Raw genomic sequence first — 19,777 nt, forward strand, 5'->3', positions numbered from 1 at the left:
AGGGTCCGCGGATAGTTTGTAGCTATCCAGTTAGCCAAAGTATTAGCATCTTCATATCATGTGTGTGTTTGTGAAACTATAGGTCTTTTCCATTGTTTGTTAAAAAGTTAAAAGTGTTAAAAATGTCTTTTGATGCCGTCTAAATACCTTCTGTCTGTCCATGATTCTATTATGCTAATTTAGCAACAGCTTTCAACTAGCACAGTATTAGCCTCTGCATATTATGTAAAAACTTCCTCTTTTTAATTCACTGATTCTAATGATTCAGTTCCTCCCAAAACATCTGCTTTACAAGTCACTACTTTAATGTCGCAATGTCAATAATAAGAAGAAGAATGTCAACGTCAATGAGCCGATTGGCACTTGTTTGAATGATTTCTCTTTGTCAATTGTTCTCTATGATGCTAATTAGCTTTTTGCTATTCCTAGCCAAAATATTAGCTTCTTCTTATCACGTGTGTTGTTGCTGTTTATTAATTATTTCTCTAAGTCACTTTTCTTTTGCTAAGTCAGTGACAGCTTGTTTTCAGCTAGCCAAAGTAGTAGCTTGCTATCTTTTTTTCACTCACTCACACACAGCTAAAGGCTACGTTATGGACGCTGTTTTTGCTGTGACGTAATGTGTCAGCCGATTTGTACGTCTGTGGTGGTTTAGCTGCGCAAACTGTGAATATTAGCTTTGTTTTTATAACAGTTTAAACTTAGAGTTTCTATTGAGATTTCTGCCATTGTTAGCATCCATTTTTAGCTAGGTCTTCTTCAGATGGTGTTTTAGTAACACGTTATTTTAATTTAACATAATGACATAATGTTTCGAGTGTTTCAAGTGAAGGAAATTTTTTAGGATTTTTTTTGGTCTGGATTAGAATCAGCACCAAAATCTAACAATTTTGTTTTTTGGCCATAAACTACATCCCCAGAAAATGTTCCTTTCTTCATTTAAAAAAAAATTAAAAAATTAGGCTGGAAAAACACAAACATTCAAATGACCTTTGCTGAGTTTCTGTTTCTGCCAAACTAGTTTCTAACTCGTATTTATTTTTGTACACGTTTCTTCAGAGACTGTGAACAAAGTAACGCACAGAGGAAACTGTCGCTGCCACAAAGATAACTGTATTTAAAGGGGTCAAAACTCAGGGTGGCGTGCTGAGTTGACCTCTTACACCTCACTCACTCGCCTTTTCCCCCTCACACACACACTCATGAACACACACAGGCCACACCCATGAGCCATTAAGGTTGTTTTCCTTTAGGGGGGTTGGCGGGGACGGCCGGGCGGGGAGGTAAGATGGCCACCCGAGGTCACATCCAAGTCCAAAATAAATTGCCGTCTTTCCTGAGACTCAGCCATTTTAATAGTACAGATTTATTGTCTTGCGCTTTTTAGGCGGGCGATCATATGTATGTGGTCAGTAGCGCATATGCAGTCTGTGACCCAGCCTCCCTCTCACGTTACACCCTATTTATAACATCCCCTCAGCCGGCTCCCCTCGTCCTGCAGTTCCTAGGAACCTCCTTCTGCTTCCAGCCTTGAGCTCCAGCTCCGGCTCCAGCTCCAGCTCTAGCTCCAGCTCCGGTTCCGGCTCCTCCTGACATCTGAGAGGCTCTGCTGCAGATTTATCCCGGCCTTAACTCTTTATCCTGTACATGCACGCTCCGGATTTACCACAGGACGCATATTTTTACAAACACTCAGTTTTGTTTTGAGGAGAAAATTGTTTTTTTGGGGTGAGGGGTGGGGTTTGAAGCATCCTGGATTATTAAGTTTCACTCACCCTTCTCACCTTTTCCTGGAGGGTTAGGGTTAGTGTGTGTGTGATGGATCACACTCTGTTCGGTTGTCTGCGGAGCCCCCATGCTCCGGCGCAGACCCTGCACCCGGCCTTCACCCAGTCGCCGCTGACCCTGCACGGACGCTCGGACCACGTCTCCTACCCGGACCTGGCCTCGTCCTCGTCCTCGTCCTCCACGTCCTCGCCGGCGCCCTGCATCATCTCCAGCTACCCCCCCGCCGACGACGGCCTCTTCCCCGGGCAGCACCACCTCCCTCACCACCACCACCACCTCCCTCACCACCACCACCCACACCCTCACCCTCACCCTCACCCTCACCGCGGCCACCACCTGCCTTCTGAGCATCACCACCACCACCATCACCCCCCTCAGCACCACGCATCCTGGCATGTCCCGCAGATGCCGTCGCCCGGCGGCAGCGGCACGACGCGCCACAGCCTGTGCCACCCGCCGCAAGACGCTGGGCCCGCAGCCCCAGACCTGGGCCACACGGGCGGGCCCAGTATGTGCGCCAGCACCCCCACTCTGGGCAGTGGCAGCGCCCCCACAGGGGCGAACTGTGCACCTGCAGACTTTGGCAGACAGACTCTGTCACCTGCCGAGGCCGAGAAGAGGAACGGCAAGAGGAAAAGTGACAGCTCAGGTAAGACTGAAGTCTGTGTTTTTTAAATACTGATTAATGCAGGGAATCAGGTTCCTTTAACCAGATTTATCTCAGAAAATATTCACAAATAGGAAAAGTGACTGCAAGTTGAGCGAAACAAAGAAAAAACTTCTAAAAGGTTTGTAGGGTTGTAAATTGTAAAATTTGTGATTTTGTAAAAAGTTTATAGTCCTGGGAATGTTTGCGAGTTCAAAAAAATAATAATAATTAAATGGTAATTTAGAAAAGAGAATTAAATATTTTTAAAACGAAAGTTTGTAGTTATAAAACTTTTTTTTTTATGTACATTTCTAAAAGTCTGTAGTGTTGTAAAATTTCTGATTTTGTATAAATTGTAATCTTTTAAGTTTATTAACGAAGATTAAAACAATTAAGAGCAGTTTTCTCTGAACAAATGTGAGGATTGTCGTTTGTAGAAAAGATTTAATTTAAGCTCAGTTTTTAAAATCTGAACCTTTTTTTTTTTATTTTGTTCATTCAAACATCAATAAAAATATTTGCAGAAAGAGAACATTTAGCTTTTAAAATCAGACAAACTGGAACGAGGAGAGATTTAATTCCTCCAACCAATTTTCTGTACATGTTTAAAATGAATTTAATGACAAATTTACAAACTTAAATTCAGTTTTTAAACTCCATACATCCAAACATTAAAGGCAGAGATTTTCATTCCTCTCCATAAATATTATTAATTCCATTTCCTCGGAGTCTTTGTCGGTGTTTTTTGTGACATAAATATCAGCGGGAGCAGAAATTCCAAACACAGACATCTGTACGTGTCATTCACACACAGAGAGAGCGAGATTATCCACAGCTGTCAAACATAAACAAGAAGAAGAAAAGTGAAGGTGTGAGAGTGAGCGACGCAGCCGCCGCGACTGAAGCGCTGCACGAGGCCGCGTCACAATCTGACTTTAAAAGACTTATTTCATTTAAACAGAGGCTCACACTAAAGCACTCATGTCACGGATTATAAAAAAAGACCAACACCAGCGCCTCGCACCGCATTTAACACCCCCACGCTCAAATCCACAGTTTTTCCCCAGGTGAAATAAATCCCGCCAGATTTCACAGCGTAAAAAAACAAAAAAACGGAGAAACAGAATTTGTTTAATGTGTGACATAAAATCAGTGTTTCAGTTTGGTTTAAAAGCATCTGTTCAAGTTCAGTGTCACACAGTTCAAACATTGAATTATTTAACTCTAAACTTCAAAGAGCTGTGAAGTTTTGATGTTTCATAATCCCACGTCAGAATTAACAAAGACTTCAATTTATGACCAATTTAATATATTAATATGACTTAAAACATTTTAAGGATATTTTATTTGTTTAAATAAAACAAATTTTGTCTTTGACAAATTGCGATTTTGTAAAAATGTGTAGTTTTTAAAAGGTTTGTAGTGTTAAAAAGTTATAAAACTTAAAATTGGAAAATTGGTCATATAAAAAAAATAGTACATTTCTAAAAAGGTTTGTAGGGTTGTAAAATTTGTGATTTTGTAAAAATGTTAACTTTAAAAAGTTTATAGTCCTGGGAGTTTTTACGATTTTGTAAAATTTGTAAAAAATCGTAATTTTGGAAAGGAAATTGCGAATTTTTAAAAAGTTTATAGTTATAAAACTTAAAATTGGTAATCTAGAAAAAAAGTGTACATTTCTAAAAGTTTTGTAGTGTTGTATGATTTGTGTCCTGGGAATTTGTCATTTCATCAAACTTTTTATTGTAAATTCATGATTTTTGCACCTGTACTTTAATCTTTAGAATCACTGACCCATTTTTAAATACCATCCCTAATACTGCAGTTTTTGCATTGTCCTGTAATATATATATACATATATAAAAAAAACTTTATACATATTTACACAAACAAAACTTATAACATAAGAGAAGATGAATATTGCTAACAGAGCCTTGGGTTTGGGGCCTTGTTAAGGACGTGTAACGCCTCTCTAATGACCTGTTGGGCATTTTCAACCTGCTTTCACCGCGTTCATCAATCACTACGTGACAAACGGCCGGGGGGTCGGGGTCGGCTCTGGTCACAGGAGGAGTGGGCGATACGGAGGGGGGGAGGGGGGGTGTTCTCGCAGGGAAAGTGATATTAGTGGGAGTTCTTAGTTTTCCAGGGAAAGTCTCCTCGCCTCTACGTCCGTCTGCGTCTGTCCACGTGAGGACTGACTGCGGCGCCTCGCAGCGAATCACCTGCACTCAACCACTGACTGACACCACTGTGTGTGATTACATGCAGGTGGTCGTTTCCACTCATGCTGCTGCTGCAACGAACCATCAAATCTGTATTTAATTAAAAAATGGAATGTGGCCCTAAACAATAAAGTGTGCTAATTTAAGGATTTAATTCCAAATTTAGCAAAAACTCTGATTTGCTGCAGCGTTAATTATGACTGTTTGAGTTTAATTTAAAATTGTTTGATTATTATTATCATTATATACAGCAGGGGTTCTCAAACACTGGATTGGGACCCACAATTGGGTCACTGGAGATATTTCTTGGGTCCCCAAAATGATTTTCATTTAGATTTTTAAGATTTTTTTGCAAGAAACTTGAATAAAATTGTATATATCATTATTATTATTATTATTATTATTATTATTATTATAATATACAGCAGGGGCTCTCAAACACTGGGTCGGGACCCACAAATGGGTCGCGGTATATGTTTCCTGGGTCCCCAAAAGAATTTTGATTTTGATTTTTTCGTAAGAAACATATAAAATTGTACATATTTTTATCATCATCATCATATACAGCCAAGGTTCTCAAACACTGGGTCGGGTCCCACAAATGGGTCGCAGGAGATGTTTCCTGGGTCCCCAAAATAATTTTTTAATTTAGATTTTGAAGATTTTTGTGCGAGAAACATCTATACAATTGTACATATCATTATTATTATTATCATCATCATCATACACAGCCAGGGTTCTCAAACACTGGGTCAGGATCCACAAATGGGTCACTGGAGATATTTCTTAGGTCCCCAAAATAATTTTTATTTAGATTTTTAAGATGTTTGTGCAAGAAACATGTATAAAATTGTGCTTATTAATTAATTATTATTATTATCTTGTATAGAAAGTTTTGGAAACACTGATATACAACATATTCATTCTCTGGTTATATAAAAATACATGAAGGAAATACATATTATATAAGAATATGCAGTATTTTCATATATGTTATGTGGAAATTCAAAATACAGTACGTCCATATTATATTTGCACATTTGTTTGACTAACGCACAGAAAATGTCATAATGTTTACGTCACAGCAACACAAGTCAGCGCAAATATAGGGACAACAGCTTCCTCAGAACCTGGTGTCATGTGACCTTCACAGAGGAAACAATCAACTGAGTACTAGTGTTGTGTCGGTCATGAATGATTCGTTCAAAAGAATCTTTTGAGTGAACGACTGGGATCACTTCATGAACTGATTCGTTCCTTTCTTAGTTCAGTTGAGCTCAGCAGTGAGCATGGCGTCTGGGAGTGGAACTGCCACGTTCTGTGAATCACTTGTGAAGTCGTTCGCCGGCGCTGTCACTCACTCGTGAAAAACGACGCAGCCAACATGAGCCGAGCGGGGAGGGAGTGACTAGTAAGAAGAACTGTGTCTGCCTTGCTACTACTATGACTGACTCAGTCATTATTCGCGAACGTACTGAGACAGAGGGAACTGGAGAACTGTGGCTGAGGACATGAATCTCGTTCGTGCTGTCACTCACTCACTGACCCGCGCACGTACTGACAGTGAACTGTAGCTGAGTCAGTCTCTCAATGACGAACGTACTGGACTCAGGGAGGACGCGAGTCACTTAGCAGGGCACTGGGCTCCTGCTAAGCACTGAATGATTCGGTGAACAAATCTTTTGAACGAAGCATTTTAATGAACGGATTCTAGTGATTCAGTACACTCAAATGAACTGCCGATACCATCACTACTGAGTATCGCAGAAATAAGAGATTCTTCATATGTGAGCAAAAGAAAAAACCTCACGTGGAAAAGATTTCTGGGCTTTTTGTTATTGTTTCTGTTTCTAAACTGGGTTTTGCTGGAGTTTCTGCTCCAGATGGTGAAACATAATCAGGGTCTGCAGCTCACGGTGTGATATTTAGACAGCTGATGAGTTAGCCTCCAATAATCAACGTGATTGCTCTGAGTGTGGGCAGGAAAACTCCCTGCACACACACACACACACACACACACACACACACACACACACACACACATGGTCAGTGTGGAGCAGCAGCAGCAACTGTAGCAGCAGCAGCAACTTTAACTTTAGCAGCAACAACTTTAACTTTAGCAGCAGTAACAACATTAACATCATCATCAGCAGCAACTTCAGCAGCAGCAACAGCATTAACATTAGCAGCAGCAACTACATTAGTAACAACTTTAGCAGCAATTACATTCTCAGCAACAACATCAATATTAGCAGCAGCAACTACATTAGTAACAACTTTAGCAGCAATTACATTCTCAGCAACAACATCAATATTAGCAGCAGCAACTACATTAGCAACAACTTTAGCAGCAATTACATTCTCAGCAACAACATTAACATTAGCAGCAGCAACTATATTTCCAACAACTTTAGCAGCAATTACATTTTCAGCAGCAACATTAACATTAGCAGCAGCAGCAACATTAGCAGCAGCAACTACATTAACATTAGCAGTAACAAAAGAAGCAGGGACTACATTAGCAACAACTTTAGCAGCATCAGCAACTTTAGCAGGAATCACATGTGCACCAGCAACTTGAACTGCAGAAATATTAGCAGCAGCAACAACTTTAGCACAACTTTAGCATTAGCAGTAAGTAGGTACTAATGGTCTATAAACACATATCTGTACATTTATATGAACATATGTATAATGTATTTACACACTTATTGAATTCCTATGTATTTCTAATAAATATACACATGTTAATATAGTTATTTCATACTTGTTTTAAACGTAAAATCTTCACATATGTAGAGGACAAATACAACATTTCTCCGTATAAGTGACATAATATGTCACTATATATGCGTCATATTCTCATATATTATATGAGAATATGACTCAGATAAAGTGACATATATGAGGATATGACTCAGATATAGTGATATATATAAGGATATGACTCAGATATAGTGACATATATGAGAATACGACTCATATATAGTGACAAATGTGACGCATATATAGGGACATGTATGAGAATATGACGCATATATAGTGACATATATGAGAATATGACACATATATAGTGACATATATGAGAATATGACATATATGAGAATACGACTCACATATAGTGACATTTATGAGAATATGACTCCTATATAGTGACATTTATGAGAATATGACTCATATATAGTGACATATATGAGAATATGATGCATATAATCACATATATGAAAATATGACTCATAAATGGCAATACGATGAATATATAATAGTGACACATATGAGAATATGACGCATATATAGTGACATATATGAGAATACAACTCGCATATAGTGACATATATGAGAATATGACTCAGATATTGTGACATATATGAGAATACGACTCGCATATAGTGACATATATGAGAATATGATGCATATAATCACATATATCAAAATATGACTCAGATATAGTGACATTTATGTCACGGATTATGTCTGTGTGAGTTTTGGGGGCAGGTTTAATGTAAAGAGAAAGTTGTAAAACAAACCAGCAAGAGAACAATCACAGATATTGTTTAATTGTGTTGTTTTGTGTTGTTGTTGTTGTTTTTGCGAGCGTCCTCCTGCTGTGAGCTCAGCTCATTTCAAATTACCGCAGTCTTGTCTGGGTGTTTCTCTTCTTCTCCTCATATATTGTTCCTTCCCTTTCTTGTGGAGAGATGAAAGTTTACGGCGAGGGCCTAATTGCTGCGGTGTCGTGGCAGCGTCGTAAAACGCCCGCCGCTGGGTTTTTAACTGTAGACTTTAACTGTGGACTCTGCTGCTGCTGCTGCAGAGTGTTCTTCTTTTATTTGTCTTTACACAGTGTCTAGGTTTACCAGAGAGACACACAGAGGAGAAGGCACGACTCGGTTTTGAAATTACAGGGAGAGGCGAAGGTCAAAGGCCGGCAGCCGGACACTGACTGCTGGTCCAGCAATGATCTGTTTCACTTTCGTATTTGTGGGGATTCTGGCAGTTTGTTTTATTTTTATTTTGTCCTTGGCTCTTTAAAAGTGAGACAGAGTCACAGACAAATATAACTTTTGTAGAGCAGTTTGACTTAAACCCTCAACTTCTTCTTCTTCTGTGTTTACTACAGAGAGTAATTTTACCATGGAAACACTAAAACAACACAAAAAACACTTCATAAAAAGAAGATACGCTGTAAAAACACAAAAAAGCACACATATATATATACGTATATATTTATATATACATATATATATATATACGTATATATGTATGTATGTATATATATAAACGTTGTTGAATAATGTGACGAAAATAAATAAAGTGAATAAATTAATATTGAAGTGCAGTATAACTACTTTATAACTTTATTTGTAAAAAATTGTAATTTAGAAAATAAAATTGTGAATTTTTAAAAAAATGTATTGTTATAAATCTTAAAATTGGTCATCTATAAAAAAAGTGTTGTAAAATGTGTGTCCTGAGAATTTGTGCGATTTCGTAAAATTTCTAGTTTTGTAAAATGTTTAGTTTTGTAAAATTTGGGAATTTGTGAAATTTGTCATTTCGATAAAGTTTTTAGAGTTAAATTCATTGAACAACTTTATTTTGGTCGTAAGAAGTAAAAGAAAGGCAATAAATGATAATATGACTGAAATAATAATAATAAAAAAGTTGTAAATCATGACAAAAGCACATTTCTGCAAAACCTGTTATTTTGAATGGGTAAGCTGGTCATTTCAAGACTTACAGATACAGTTTATGACCTCATTTTATGCTTAAATTTGAAAAAATTTACATAAAGTTATTGTGAAAGGTTCTTGGCGAACCAAAATGAATCTTTTCGTGACCCATTCATTGATCTCTGCCTGTTGATTTGGAATTAGTGCTTGAATATATGGTATTTAAGTAGAGAGTTTCCTACTCATTTTGTATAAATATGAAAAATTGTTGAGCTTAGTTGATTAAACTTAATTTCTTCTTACTGAAGAGAACACTGTGGTTCTCTTCAAAAAATCCAAAGAAACATTTTCAAGAAAGTAAAATGTGCGGTTTTTAAGTTACATTCTTCGATATACATTCTTAAAATCAGCTTAATCAAGTAAATAAGGACTCATTTTAAGTGAACAAAGCAAAACTGTCTTTACCTTTGTCCAGTTTTTCCCGTAATTTTTCCTCAAAATGAGACAATTTAAATCCATTTATAAGAATATTTGACTGTTATTGCAGTGACCTGTAAATCTGTTTTCTTCAAATATGTTTTTTTAGCAGTAGATTCTTTAAAAGACTAGGACAAATTGAATCCATGCCGTGTGTGTATAAAAACCAGCTGCCACACACACACACACACACACACACACACACACACACACACACACACACACACACACACACACACACACACACACACACACACACACACACACAGTCAGTCTTTCCAGCCACTTAAAGTCTTCATAAACAGTGTGTCAACGATAAAGTGTGACCGACGGCTCCCATTGTTTCTCTTACCTTCCCTCATTTCTCCCCCTGCTGAATTTGCACCTGCCACATAACATTTGCGTTATTATAATTTTTTTATGTGTGTGTGTGTGTGTATGTATAAATCAGCGCACAGTGGAGCACAAATCTGTGTGTGTGTGTGTTTGGTGTTTGGTTTCAGAGTCCCAGGACGGGAATTACAAGACAGACGTGAGCAGCAAACCCAGGAAGGAGCGGACGGCGTTCACCAAGGAGCAGATTCGCGAGCTGGAGGCCGAGTTCGCTCACCACAACTACCTGACCCGACTAAGACGCTACGAGATCGCCGTCAATCTGGACCTCACCGAGAGACAAGTACGTCCCAAAAAAAAACACCCACAGCTGCCACCGCAGAGTCTCCCATTAAAGAATCAACAATTAGTGCATTCAAGGGACCCCGTAATACAGAGTCTGCGCATGTGGGATTTGCATCACCGTAATTACGCGATGGTTTGGACTATCGGAAACATTTAAACGGTTTCTGAAAGCTGAGAAGCAACACATCAAACCGACATGTGGTTGCTACGGTAATTTCACTTGCGCTGTCACAGGAAGGCGGCGAATCAGAGCTTTTGTTGCCAGAGAGTAGAGAATTGAGACAAACACTCAAACAATGTTATTTTAAATATGTGTTATACTGTTTCTTCATTTAAATTGTTAATACACTATTTTAACATGGCCAGATATTGAAAGTTATTTTTAGCCCTTTGGTGACACAAGAGCTGCTGTCTACCATTGCTTCATTAGCTCACTTTGTGTCACTGAAGTTGTGTTTGTGATGCAAAAATGACAATTTTCTCTCTGGAGTTTGGTGAGCAGTTTTCTGACAGCCATGTTTCACTGAGCGTGAGTTCTAACGACTATTTTCGTAATTGATTAATCTGTTGATTATTTTCTTGATTGATCGTTTGGTTTATAAAATGTCAGAAAATGTTTTTAAAAACACCAAGGTTTGTCAAACCTGGAATTTATGATGTTCTCGAATGTCTTGTTTTTGTCCACAAACCAAAATGATTATTTTGAGTTTTTGGAACTTTAAGTAGATTTTGTAATATAAGTAGATTTTGAACTTAAAGGTGCGTTATGAAATAAATCTAAAGCAACTGGCCATAAAATCCATAAAAATTAAATAAAATGTTCATATAACCAACTGAACTCACCAACAACAACAGTAAAGCCAAAATATTTGCATTAAAAAAAAATATTTTGCAGATTGCAAATCATGTTTTTGCATGTGGCGCCACCTACCGCCGTCTACCAATCATTGCAGTCAGTAGAGTCTCAGTTGCCGAGCAACCACGGGTTTCCAGATAGGTCAGAAAACAAAACCTAAAAGTACCTTGGTATTTTGAATTTGAATGTAGTCACCGTTTTTGGCCACAGTCTTACATATGGCACCTTTAAAGTAGATTTTGGAACTTTAAGTAGATTTTGGAACTTTAAGTTGATTTTAGAACTTAAAGTACATTTTGGAACTTTAAGTAGATTTTTGGAATATTAAGTAGATTTTTGGATCTTTAAGTAGATTTTTGGAACTTTAATAATATTTTGGAACTATAAGTAGATTTTGGAACTTTAAGTAGATTTTTGGAACTTTAAGAAGATTTTGGAACTATAAGTAGATTTTGGAACTTTAAGTAGATTTTTTGTAGTTTTTGTAGTCATGGATTTATAATCAATTAATCGTTCCAGCTCTAAACTCTAAAACCATGGCTCTGACGGCGTGTTGCTCTGTGACAGCAACGAGGGCTTTTGTGAGCTCCTGCCTGGGATTATTGGTCCAGATGTGGCCGTGTGAAGACAACATCCTCTTCCAGATGTTCCTGTCTATTCTTTCAGTCAAAACAGGGAGACGAGGCTGAAGGAAGCGCTGTCTAGAAACTCACTTCCTCCCTCTTTCCTTCCCTGAAAGCACAAAGAATTAGTCGTAGCTAAAAAAGTTGTAGGCACATGACATAAATATCAGGAGACAAGGGTTCGGGGGTGGGGGGGTAGTAGAGAAGGGAAGCAGTGGAACAGCCTGTTGTTCTCCGACACCCATGTGGAAGCATTAAGTCACTGTCACCACTGAAGGTCTGCACTGAGCTACAGTGAAGATTGAATATAAAGAACAGAGCTGAGTGGAGACTGCAGCATTCTCAGCTGGTGGCAGGGATTCCTGCGTGAGCCTCGTAGACGGCCGTGCGCGCACAGATTTATGCGTCTTGCGTCACGGACGTGTAAACTGAGAGCACACAGGACGTCACGAGTCGGCGAATCCCGCATGGGACAAAAACAACTGTGGTCGTGTCTGTCGGGAGTTTGATCTGTGCGACTAATTACATCAGCAACGGCGCTGATCCGATACAGCTCCTCTCCCAAGACTGTGAGTTCGACGCGAATGGTGCGCATTGTTACTGTGGAACACAGGCGTCATTGATGATTATGGTGTAACCTGTGTTTCCTGTAACTTCTGAGAAGAGTCCAGCGTCTTAGTGTTTCTTTATAGAAGCTCAAACATGATGTCCTTGAACACGTTTAACGACATTTTCCATCACCGTCACACCAACGACAGACAACAGGACGGAGATAAATCCCATAATAACTGTCATTTTTTCCACTAATAACAATAACAGTCATCCAACACAAAGAATTTCCAGGAATTTCAGGAATGACTGAGTTTTTTTAAAGTTTTCTTAAGAACGTATTTACGTCTTTATCTCACTGTTAGACAGACTTTTCCAACAGGAAACTGAAGTTTGTAAACCTCTCTCCCACACCTAACCCCATAGAGAAAATCTGTGATTTTTCGGAGCTGTTGATCCACTGCTGCCTCCATCAGAAAGTTAAAATGTCTTATTTTGTGACATTAATGTTTGAAATTCTTTGTTCAGATTTACCTCAGTGACGCAAAGTGACAATACGAGGCAGGAATTTGAATTTAAAGAATTTTTGAAATTTGGGAAATGATCCATTTGCCCTGATGCACTTTGACAGAGCTGACTTTCTTCTTCAAAAAAAAGACAATCTCGGAATGACTTGAAATTTTCCATCAGTCGGCATCGCCCTGAACAAGAATCCATTGAAAATATTTTCAAACCTCTTAAGTAATAATTTTAATTAATTTTTGAAATTCAGGAAATGATCCTTTACCCTGATACACTTTGACAGTGAGCTGACTTTCTTGTCAGATCCTTGTTCTGCTTATTTCACTGTAGGATAGCTATTATAGATATTTATATAGACTTGAATAAGTGTAGGTTTTAAATATAGAGCATTTTGTTAATCTGTAAAAATCTTCTTGTTCCGACTAAAAGCCACGTTTTCAGTGACGTAGTGAGGTGTCCGTTCTTCAATACAGCCACACTTCAATAAATCTCCTTAAAAATAAATAAAATACGTTGTAAAGCTGCTCGTTCTTTGATCTGAAAGCAGCTACAAACGCACATGAATCACGATATACATGTCATGAATGGTGGAAGTAAAGGTTGGGACAATAATTAATTAATTTCTAAATATTGAGGAAAAACTCCATTTAATACTAGTGTTAAAAACAAAGAGCCCAGTCTGCCACCACCACTCACACACTTTAAATTAATCCACTTGTGGCACGAAACACAGCGAGTGTGAAATATCAGCTCAGCTCATGCGTCGCACGTGTGTGTGTGTGTGTGTGTGTGTGTGTGTGTGTGTGTGTGTGTGTGTGTGTGTGTGTGTGTGTGTGTGACTGCAGCTTTGGAAGTATAAATAATATAAACAGCACGAGATAGTGAGGTAAATATTGGCGTTATAATGATTTGGCGGCGGCGTGTGTGATTTATGCTGCGTGAGATGTTTGGAGAAAATGTGATGGATGTTTTGGTGAGTGGTGGAAAAGTGAGGACAGGAATGGAGCGACGGCATTTGAGCAAAGGCTTTTCCCACTCCGAGGTTTCCAAGAAACATATATTTTATTTAGATGTGTGAACGTTTTAGATCTAAACCAGGATAAATCTGGTTTTCAACATAACTGCTGTGTTAACTGAATAAAGATGAGAACACGACACGGTAGAGTGAGTCGATCACTTACTGCGACTGTTTGTGATGACAACAATCTGTTCCGAAATCTACTTATAATCTACTTATAGTTCAAAAATCTACTTAAAGTTCCAAATTCTACTTATAATCTGTTTAAAGTTCCAAAATCTACTTAAAGTTCCAAAATCTACTTAAAGTTCCAAATTCTACTTATAATCTGTTTATAGTTCCAAAATCTACTTAAAGTTCCACAATTTACTTAAAGTTCCACAATTTACTTAAAGTTACAAAATGTACTTAAAGTTACAAGATCTAGACTTTTAGATCGCTGTAGATTCCGCACAAGTGGTGACATTTACCAGAGTCATCTCTTTTGCTGCTTTGCCAAACATTACCACGGATTATTTGAAGAGCATTTTTGCTACAAATACTGATTCTAATGATTCAGTTATTCACCCAAAACAACTGCTTTACAAGTCACAGTTTCACGCAGACGTGCTGTGACGACTCCGCCTACTTTAAGAAGGTACTATGCAGTCAGAAGACCATAGTAGCTAGAACTGTGTCATAATGAATAAACAACTCTTTTGATATTTTTAAGTGTGTAATGCGACGTTTCAAACGACCGATCAAGGTTTAAAATGTCAATTCTGATGGCAACGTCCACTTCACTGCATGCCTTTGGTTGGCAGCTCCTCCGACCGCAGTAATTGTGTGTGTGTGTAAAAAATAAGAGTAAAGAGCATTTTTAGCCTTTTATTTAACAAGAGGACATTTTACTTGTATTCATCACTCAGACAATCACGGTCAAACATCCATGAATGATGTTTCTTTTTTGAGGCGAGGCCAGAAGCATCGTTTAATACCAACGTTGAGCCAATAAGTCGCAGTTTTTTAACTGTTCAGCTGTCATTTGGCCTGCATCACAGTGGGGTTTCCCCGGGTTTGAGCTCGACCAGCAGATCCTCAAATGAACCGTTTCGAAACAGCCGATCAAACGTTGTGTTTGAGTGTCACGGGTTAACTGACGGAGAAGTCAGGAGTGTGTGGTGTGATCTGAGAGGGCTGTTGTATGAGGCACCACTGGGAAATTAATTTATCCTAAGAATATGTTTGTGTCACTTTATCTCAACGTTAGTCCGTCTGTTTTTAACTGGAAACTCAAAGTTTGTGTCACGCTGTGAACCATTCACTCTCCCTGCACCAAAGCCCATAGAGAAAATCATTGATTTTACATCACAGCACACAGGAGTTGGTGATCCACTGATGAAAATAACACATTTACACTCAGTCATTGAAGCAGCAGTGGGTCAACAACTCCTGTGTGCTGTGATGTAAAATTGACGATTGTCTCTATGGGGTTTGGTGCAGGAGGCTGCGTTGTTTTCAAACTTCAGTTTAGAGTCAGAAAAGGCTTTACAAAGAGTGTTCTTAAGATCTTAAGAATGCTTAAAGGTCACATAGAGTGGTCCTGTTGCACATATATGTTAGTTATGGAGGTCTACTTACATACATTAACTTGTTTTTATGGTCAAAAACCTCCTAGTTGCTGTAAAATAGCCGATAGAAATCCTCTTTTCTGACAGTGTTTTTCAACCTCGATGTTTCAGAGTGAACTTTCACCCCCAGAAGACAGAGTCTTGTGATTGGCCAGTACTATCCAGCACATCTGTTCTCAGAAGCGCAGCGCCCCCCTCTGGAACGGCGGATGCACTGCTCCTCATTATCAAAACATTGTTTTAACAGTGTTTAAAAATAGCTTCTTCACGACTCCCCGCCGCAGTCCCTTTTATGACTTTAAACCGGAGTCAGACCTAGAGTCAGAAGACACTGTCGCTCGTGAAACACCTCCACAACGGACGTTATTCTTCTTCTGCGGTTCAATGTACGTAACCGGATGTGCCCGGACTAGTGCCCGGAGCAGGACGATCGGTTGTTCAGGAGAACCGCTGCTTACGTAACTATTACGGGATTTTCAGAGATCTCGCTGAGCCCGAGATTACAATAAAACACAACGTTCTCAGCAATGGCTGAACTGTTTGTTTCGAACAGTCAGGCTTCATAAACAAGGTAATGACGCAGATACACACCAAAAAAACAGCGATAATAGGAACTTCCGGTCTAGTTCCGCTTTAAGACCTGGGCATATATCGTCTGAGTGACCTGCTGCTGCCGCTGCTGCTGCTGCTGGACGGTGCAAACCATTTTAGGCAGCAACTTAATTATCAGTCTGAGTGACGTAAATACGGCCGAGGCTGTTGAGTCAGGGAAAAACAGGTAGACACGGAGATGGAGTGGTTTTACACACACACACACACACACACAATAACTGCGGTCGGAGGAGCTGCCAACCAAAGGCATGCAGTGAAGTGGGCGTTTGAAACGTTGCATACACAAAATATCAAAAGAGTTGTTTATTCCTTATTACACAGTTCTAGCTCTACTCAACTAAGGTTTTCTATGACTGCATAGTACCTTCTTAAAGTGGGCGGAGTCATCATATCACGCCACATCTGTGGAAAACTGCCGTGGTTTTATACCCCGACACAAACACACAAACTAGTGACTTGTAAAGCAGTTGTTTTGGGTGAATAACTGAATCATTAGAGTTAAAAAGATTTGTATTTGTAACAAAAAATACTCCTCAAATAATCCGTGGTAATGTTTGGCAAAGCAACTAAAGAGGTGCATTCAATGACCCTGGTAAATGTCATCACTTCTGTGGAATCTACAGCAGTCTACAAGTCTTTTAGATTTTAGATAGATAGTAGATTTTGGAATTTTAGGTAGATTTTGTAACTTTAAGTAGATTTTGTAACTATTAATAGATTTTGGAAATATAAGTTTATTTTGGAACGATAAGTAGATTTAGAAACTTTAAGTAGATTTTGGAACTTTAAGTAGATTTTGGAACTTTAAGTAGATTTTGGAATTATAAGTAGATTTTGGAACTTTAAGTAGATTTTGGAATTATAAGCAGATTTTGGAATTATAAGTAGATTTTGGAATTATAAGTAGATTTTGGAACGATAAGTAGATTTAGAAACTTTAAGTAGATTTTGGAACTTTAAGTAGATTTTGGAACTTTAAGTAGATTTTGGAATTATAAGTAGATTTTGGAACTTTAAGTAGATTTTGGAATTATAAGTAGATTTTGGAATTATAAGCAGATTTTGGAATTATAAGTAGATTTTGGAATTATAAGTAGATTTTGGAACGATAAGTAGATTTAGAAACTTTAAGTAGATTTTGGAACTTTAAGTAGATTTTGGAACTTTAAGTAGATTTTGGAATTATAAGTAGATTTTGGAACTTAAAGTAGATTTTGGAATTATAAGTAGATTTTGGAATTATAAGCAGATTTTGGAATTATAAGTAGATTTTGGAATTATAAGTAGATTTTGGAACTTTAAGTAGATTTTGGAATTATAAGTAGATTTTGGAATTATAAGCTGATTTTGGAACTTTAAGTAGATTTTGGAACTTTAAGTAGATTTAGCAAGTTTTTACCAAAAATGTGAAACATTTGGTGAAGCTACTCATGTTTTATTTCCTGTTGTTCTGATGTTTTATGTTTCACCCGCAGGTGAAGGTCTGGTTCCAGAACAGGAGGATGAAGTGGAAGCGAGTGAAGGGTGGCCAGCAGGGGGCAGCAGCCCGGGAGAAAGAACTGGTGAACGTGAAAAAGGGCACTTTGCTGCCGTCAGAGTTCTCTGGCATCGCGGCGCTCCACCATTCGACGGACTCCTTAGCCAACGAGGACAGTCACGACAGCGACCAGAGCTCCGAGCATGCTCACTTATGATGCACGCGTCCTTATGATGGACTGTCCTTATAAGGACTGATGTTTGCTGATGTGTTGTCGTCAAACAACAATGCAGAATAATTGTACAGAGATAAATGACGCTTGTGTCAGAATAATGCAGTCATTATGAAGGCAACATGTATATTTGAAGAAATGAGCACATGAAAGCAAGATGGTGAACTGGTTACACAATGCCATTGGTTACAGAAAAACTACAAAAATGCCAAAAAAAAAAGAATATTATTATAATTAGTGCTGTCACAATTTTATTTCAAATATTTCTGTTTCCAACCTTTTTGTGACTGAACCCGTTCACTACTCGGAACTCTCCTAGAAACAGGGGCAGTAGAGTTTGGCAGAGGTTACCCTAGCCCTTGTCTTGTCGGGATTTGAACCAGCGACTCTCAGGTTACAAGCAAATTTCCCTTTCCACTTGTCCAGGGGCTGACATTTGTGGTAAAACACAAACTCCCGACTCTCTCTGAAGCTTGTGTTAGCTGTGGACGAAACACAAACGCGTAAGAGAAGCTCACTCATATCTTGGTTACCGGACTATGCTAAAATTTGCCACACAATTTCGCGCCAAAAGGTCGATGGACCTTATTATGTCACACTTTAACCTAAAGAGGAACCACTGTATCATGGACACACACATTTTTATGTTAGCTAGCTGCTAACAGCTAAAAGCTGTTGATAAATCAGCATCACTCTATACCATTGAGAGGAACTATTTTGCCGCAAACAAATACATCATATGGAGAAGCTAACACTTGGCTAAGTGGATAGCTAAAAAGTATTGAAAAAGTATATAAATGTCACCAAATTACCATACTAGCTAATATAATGAGAGAAATCATTCAAACAGCATCAGGAGAAACATGTTAAACTTTACCCTAAAGAGGAACCACTGTGTCATAGACACACGCATTTTTTATGAAGAAGATAATACTTTGGCTTGCTGCTAACAGCTAAAAGCTGTTGATAAATTAGCATTTGAGCTAATAGACTGAGAGAAATCATTCAAACAGTATCAGGAGACACATTTTTACACTTTATACTAATTGAGAGGAACTATTTTGCACATTTTATGGAGCAGCTAATTCCTAAGCTAAATGGAAAGCTAAAAAAAAATTGGCACCAAATTAGCACCGTAGAGGACAAATGGACTGAGAGAAGCCATTTAAGATCTTATACTTCACCCTCAAGAGGAACTATATTGTGTCATAAACATGCACACGATATGACGAGGCTAGCACTTTGGCTAACTAGCTAAAAGGAGTATTCGAAGCTTCAGAATTGAGATTAATTGCAGGAAATACTGCGATTTACTTACTTTTTCTAATCCACTGACAGCTCTAATTATAATCTAAATAACTGATTTGTGATGTTGTTCGACTGGACATGACAGTAAAAATTTGGAAATCCTGAACATTCCTTGCTGTTTACGAGAGACGCTATAGATTTGCACTGTAAAAAAAACCCAAAAACAAATACAGTCTGCGCCTCCGTGGGTTTCTACTGTTTAACAGTGTAAATTGGGATGTAATCGAGTTATTGATCAAATCCAGACATGCCATGAAAACCAAGTGTGCCTCGCTAATATACGTCAAAAACAAACCTGTAAATACATCTCAGTGTCGTCTTGACCTGAACAATCACGTTATCGCCACACTGTTCAAGCTCACTCAGTAATAAACACTGAGACTTTTCTGCCTGGGGGTGGCGCCAGAAAACCTGATATCATGAGCATTTTATTAAAAAAAAAAGTATTTTCAGCGAAAAGTGAATAAAGTTTAAACCAGT

At 38.4% G+C, this 19,777-nt stretch overlaps 1 protein-coding gene across 1 annotated transcript; it reads left to right on the forward strand.

The window, feature by feature from the left end:
• Window positions 1-1,252: 1,252 nt before the first annotated feature.
• On the forward strand, window positions 1,253-19,777 carry meox2a (mesenchyme homeobox 2a). Its single transcript, XM_083895695.1, has 3 exons — window positions 1,253-2,437; window positions 10,316-10,488; window positions 17,756-19,777. Exons 1-3 carry the CDS (start codon window positions 1,819-1,821, stop codon window positions 17,972-17,974), a joined length of 1,011 nt encoding a protein of 336 aa, XP_083751821.1. The 5' UTR covers window positions 1,253-1,818; the 3' UTR covers window positions 17,975-19,777.

The sequence above is a fragment of the Microchirus variegatus genome (assembly GCF_963457635.1).
Source record: "Microchirus variegatus genome assembly, chromosome: 1".
Taxonomy (NCBI): Eukaryota; Metazoa; Chordata; class Actinopteri; order Pleuronectiformes; family Soleidae; genus Microchirus; species Microchirus variegatus.

Bases quoted from the DNA above. Each gene is read 5' to 3' on its own strand.
- meox2a (XM_083895695.1), top strand. From the start codon at position 1,819: ATGGATCACACTCTGTTCGGTTGTCTGCGGAGCCCCCATGCTCCGGCG. The intron at 2,438-10,315 runs GTAAGACTGAAG...GTTTGGTTTCAG, and splicing joins GAGGAAAAGTGACAGCTCAG to AGTCCCAGGACGGGAATTAC. The intron at 10,489-17,755 runs GTACGTCCCAAA...TTTCACCCGCAG, and splicing joins TGGACCTCACCGAGAGACAA to GTGAAGGTCTGGTTCCAGAA.